We start from the raw sequence: 5274 nt of genomic DNA on the forward strand, positions 1-5274 counted from the left end.
CTGGGATGTGGTCATCAAGCAGTGGCTTAACCTGGTACACCACAACGCCTGCCCTGTGGTTTGCTTTTTCATGTTTATCTTGTCACAACACTGAATGAGATGTCTAGAGTTTGGGAGAAGACTGTTTTACCATATTTCTCCACAATTCTTTTTCACATTTTATTTTGTTTCTGTGTTAAAAATCATTTTGATGCAGTACATGTTTTACATTGCATGATGAGTCTTCAGACCAGTCATAGCCTTTTTTAGGGCTCCTTTCACCTCCTTGTTTCTAATGGTATAAATAAAGGGATTCAGAAGGGGTGTGAGGACAGTATTTAACACAGACACCACCTTATTAATCTTAAAGGAGGCGTGTGCTGTGGGTCTCAGGTACATGAACAGAACAGCTCCGTAGAGCAGGGAGACAACTGTCAGGTGGGAGGCACAGGTAGAGAAAGCCTTCTGGCGGCCAGTGGCTGAGGGAATCCGTAGGATGGTGGACAGGATGTAGATGTAGGAAATCACAGTAAGGAGGAGGGACCCTGGGATGACAAGGATGGTTGCCAGGAGACCCAGGAGTTCCAGAGTGCTGGTGTCTGCACAGGCTGCTTTCAAGATGGGACCAACATCACAGTAGAAGTGGTTGATAACATTGTTGCCACAGAATGGCAACCGGATGAGCAGCATTGTTTGACAAAAAACAATGGCAAAACCCATCACCCAGGAGCTGAGGGCCAGGTGCAGGCAGAGCTTGCCGGTCATGACGGTGGGGTAATGAAGGGGCTTGCAAATGGCCAGGTAGCGGTCCAAAGACATGACAGCGAGGATCAAGAACTCAGTGGTACCCAGGAAGAAGTGGAAGAAGGCCTGCACTAGGCAGCAGAGAATGCAAATGACTGTTTTTGTTACCACAAAGGTTTCTAGCAGTTTAGGGATAACTGTGGTGGTGTACCAGATCTCTAGGAAGGCCAAGTTGCAAAGAAAGAAGTACATTGGAATTTGTAGCTGAGGTTCAGCCCAGACGATGGTAATAATGAGTCCATTGCCTGCAAGCGTTAATATGTAGATGACGAAGATCACTGTGAAGAGAGGGATTTGTAGTCCTTGGATCCCAGGAAAACCTAGGAGGATGAACTCTGTGATTGCTGTACCATTTCTCATGTTCCTTTGTACCCTGGAAAGACAGGCAAGGAGGGCGCTCCTAAGAATCTTACAGTACGATTGGCTGCAGTTGGGGCAGGTAAAGGAGAATTCTGACTGTTTTAGGTCTTTTAGTGCCTGATTTTATTTCTGGTCCCCTATTCCCAAATACAATTGCATGCTGAGCAGTCTTCCTTTCTGATGACTGACTGCTTCTTTTGCCTATAAAACCAACTTTTATTGGACTTCGAAAATAATAAGTGTACTATGTCAGTAATCTAGATATTAAAATAGATAATGTATATAATGACATGTGTTCATAAACATGGTTGTGAGTTTTTCAGAAATTAACCCTTACTCCCATATTGTATGCTGAAAGATAATTTTTGATTATGTTACCAGTATGTTTAAGAAAGCTGATATTATGTGAGCGTGTTTATCAACTAAAAATCATTACCATTTTATTTGTGGTTAGATGCAACTTAGATAATAAAACATATCTACTTCCACATTCTCAGACTTGTTTTTTTAAAAAGAGGCTAAAATAATATCCAAAACTAAATGAATAAAAATGCTTAGTAGATAAATTAAAATTTCCAGTTGAATCGGAGCATGATATATAGAAGTGCCTAATACATGTACATTGGTAAAGATTTATAGACATTAAAGTAAAAGAGTGAAAGGGCCAGAAAGAGTGAAGGAAAACAAACTGGAAATCCTATAAAGTACTTCCTTTGTGACAAAATATCTTTAAAAACCAACTTTCTAAACTTTCTTTCTGTCCTACATAAATTCACTAAAAATAGTAAAGCAACTCCCTTTTTTATTTAAGCTCTTCCTCAATATAGTTTTCCTTTGAAATGGGCAAGAAAAATTACCATGAAAAGAACTACGCACTCTTCAGAGGCAGTGCCTGGAGTGATGTTTCATTCTTCCCCTGTGTGAGGGAGCTCATTCTTGGAGAGCTTAGGAAACAAAAAATGCTTCCATTTTCTCCCGCTTCCTTTCTGGACCAGGGAGGGATGCTTTGACCAAAGTTCCACAAGCGCCTGTGCTTTTCCATGGAATGGTAAGAGACAGAGAAGTGTTTGAATGTGCACTAAATGGCCAACATAACTAACCATGACCCTGGCCCTTCCATGTCGGATAGATATGGAATTACCTCCACTCTCCATGCAGAGGGGATTGGCAGACTCTCCAGTGCAATATTAAAATTTCCAAGGGTCAAACATTTCACAATTCGGAGAATTAGACCATTGAATTCCACAGGCATTTGATGAGAACTTGTCAAGCTCTAAGATCTACTAGATGACCAAGAAGCTTTTAGACAGGGAGGGAGACCATATACAATATTTATAGCATGGCCCAGTGAGTGAACCTGGATAGCTGTGCACAAGTGATTCTAGGAACACTCAGGAAGGATTCCCTTACTCAGCCTGGGTGTGGGTTACAGGAAGTCTTCCACGAGCTGCCAAATCTGAGTTTCAGAATTTAGGAGAACAGAGACTGAGGTGGGGATGGGAAATGCCTTCCAGACAAGGCAATGTGTCTATAAAATGGAATTGGGATGACAGACCCCAGTGGAGTCGAAGCGGAGAGTGCTTGTCCGGGCACTTCTGATAAAGTGCCACAATTGGTGAAACAATTGGCATGATGGATAAATGAAGTTTTGGAGGGGAGACTCTTGAATCAGGGAGTCTGCTAACATGAGGTAAGGGAAATGTGTTGTTTATCTTCCTCCTTAATACATGCACACATGGATCTAAGATTTATGGAGGAAGGGGCTGCAGGTAGGACGTGAGTGACTGAAGGCATTGCAGGCTAGCATCCCGTCTCGTCTCAGCTGCTCCACTTCCATTCAGCTCTCTGCTACGGCCTGGGAAAGCAGTAGAGGATGGCCCAAGTGCTTGGGCCCCTGCACCCACGTGGGAGACCTGGAAAAAACTCCTGGCTCCTGGCTTTGGGTCGGCCCAGCTCTGGCCATTTCAGCCATTCTGAGAGTGAACCAGCGGATGGAAGACCTCTCTGTTTCTCACTCCCTCTGTCTGTAACTCTCTCTCAAATAAACAAATAAAATCTTTTAAAAATGAATTTAATATTATACTATAGAGATTTTTCTTTTTCTTTGGGAAGTTACAATGTATAGGGTCAAATGCTATTCATCCTCATTGCCCGACATTTACCCACCACCAAGTCAGTTAATTTTACCTCCTTACTCTCCAGCCCACTCCCTTCACTCCATCTCACTTTAGCTACTTTAGCTTATGCTGTCGTCTTTTATCAGGATTAGAGTGCTGCCCCCTAATTGGAGTCCCTGACTTGCCCCCTTTCCCTACCCACAGCTGAAACTAACAAGGATGATCATTCTAAAATTATTCTGACCATGTCACTTAGAACCTTGAGATTAGCAGCTGTAACTTCCTAGCATGACATTCAAGGCCACTAATGATCTGGCCTTAGCTAGCTTTCCAATCTGATTTTCAGAGGTTAGCAGATGATAGCCCTGTTTGTGTAATTAAAGGTTTACTGGAATTCACCCATAGTCATTGCCTATGGCTGCTTGTGTACTAAAATAGTAGAGCTAAGTAGTTGTGACAGAGATCATGTAACTCCCAAAGCCCACAATGTTTAGTCTCTGACCCTTTACAGAAATTGCTTGCTGACCTCTGTCTTAGCTCCCTGAGTGCCGTCCTCTCTCTTGCCTCCTAGTTATGGCACATTTCCCTTTGCTCAGAACCATTCCCCACTGTCTCCATTGTTTGGCTAAGTCTTGTCTGATTTCTAGAGCTCAACTTAGGAGCTGAAGACAGGCAACCATGGTACTTTTTCTCACATGCAAGAAGAATTTCCATGCAGACAAAGCAGTGAACAAAGCAATATTTCTTTAAGTCAGAAACCTGTCACAGCAGCCAAAATAGGGGCACCGAGAGAAGCAGACCTGAGAAACTGTAATGGTTGAGTCTTTTAAGCACAATTTTCTGGGGGAAAAAATCAGAATAACAGTAACAATCAGTGAGAGGGTGGGGACCAGACCCATCAAAAGAATGGATTTGTAATCCCATCTGTCCTGTCTAGCTTGCTTATGATGAAACAAAAAAAAGCCATCAGAAGGTAATATGGTGACTTCTTTCTGTTTTCACAATAAACTGAAAACTCAGAAGGGTAGAATCATTACTTCCTTGCTATTCTCTTGGTAAAACTGGAAATTCCTGAGGAGGAATGGGATTGGTACTTTTGTCTCACTACAGGCAGCTTTTGGGGAGAAGCAAGCAGTGGGATTTAGCACTTTCATCTTTCTAAAGGTAGTTTTTTTGGGGGAAAGCAAACATTTCCATCATCTTAGACTTCCCCTTTTCCTCATTCCGATCAGGACTGACCTAACTGCCTATTAACCCGTCTGCCTTCTCATACCACCTGCATGAGAAACCTTCCTTGTCTCTGGTCCACTTAAAGTGCTATGTCTACATGCTTCCATAATGCTGTGTGCATATCTGTACACTAAGCACCTTGAGAGAAGCCACAATATCTGCAGGGCTTAAGCATGAGGTTTAGTACAAAGGAGTTCCAAAAAAAGGATATCTTCTGAATGATTATAGAAACAGACAACTTGGTGACACTGTATCTTCTATTACCTCAAGTCTGTGTAGCCTGATAGATGCTTGAGGTTAAATGTGCTTCCTTCCTCTGTATTTAAAATTCTGGAGCCAAGTAACAATCTGCTGTTGCTCCCAGCTTTTCGTTTGGTGAGTTTCGCTACATACAAACCTTTCTGTTCCATCTTTCCTCATCAGGGAGAAGCTCTTTCTTCCTGTTTTGGTTCTTCTCTCAGTTTCTCCAGACTGCCTGAGTACAAATAGCTTCCCGAACTCAATGAGTTCAGAGTCTCAGTGGCTTGAGACTGAGTTGAGTTATGATAGACCTTCAAGACATTCATGGAAAATGCCTTTCATGAAAAAAAATTCACAGGGATTTCAAAATTTATTTTTACCAAAATAAATTTTTTTTTTTGACAGACAGAGTGGACAGTGAGAGAGAGAGACAGAGAGAAAGGTCTTCCTTTGCCATTGGTTCACCCTCCAATGGCCGCTACGGCCGGCGCGCTGCGGCCCGCGCACCGCGCTGATCCGATGGCAGGAGCCAGGAGCCAGGTGC

The 5274-nt window shown here is 42.8% G+C and overlaps 1 protein-coding gene across 1 annotated transcript; it reads right to left on the reverse strand.

Moving 5' to 3' along the window:
• Nucleotides 1-204: 204 nt before the first annotated feature.
• OR6X1 (olfactory receptor family 6 subfamily X member 1) lies at nucleotides 205-1158 on the reverse strand. Its single transcript, XM_070062826.2, has one exon. It carries the CDS (start codon nucleotides 1141-1143, stop codon nucleotides 205-207), a length of 939 nt encoding a protein of 312 aa, XP_069918927.1. The 5' UTR covers nucleotides 1144-1158.
• Between the last annotated feature and the right edge of the window lie 4116 nt (nucleotides 1159-5274).

This window comes from Oryctolagus cuniculus, chromosome 1 (assembly GCF_051225735.1).
Source record: "Oryctolagus cuniculus isolate XC-2025 breed Fujian yellow rabbit chromosome 1, ASM5122573v1, whole genome shotgun sequence".
NCBI lineage: Eukaryota > Metazoa > Chordata > Mammalia > Lagomorpha > Leporidae > Oryctolagus > Oryctolagus cuniculus.

What these genes read in the sequence shown, in the direction of transcription:
- OR6X1 (XM_070062826.2), bottom strand. Translation starts at nt 1,143, where the DNA reads ATGAGAAATGGTACAGCAATCACAGAGTTCATCCTCCTAGGTTTTCCT.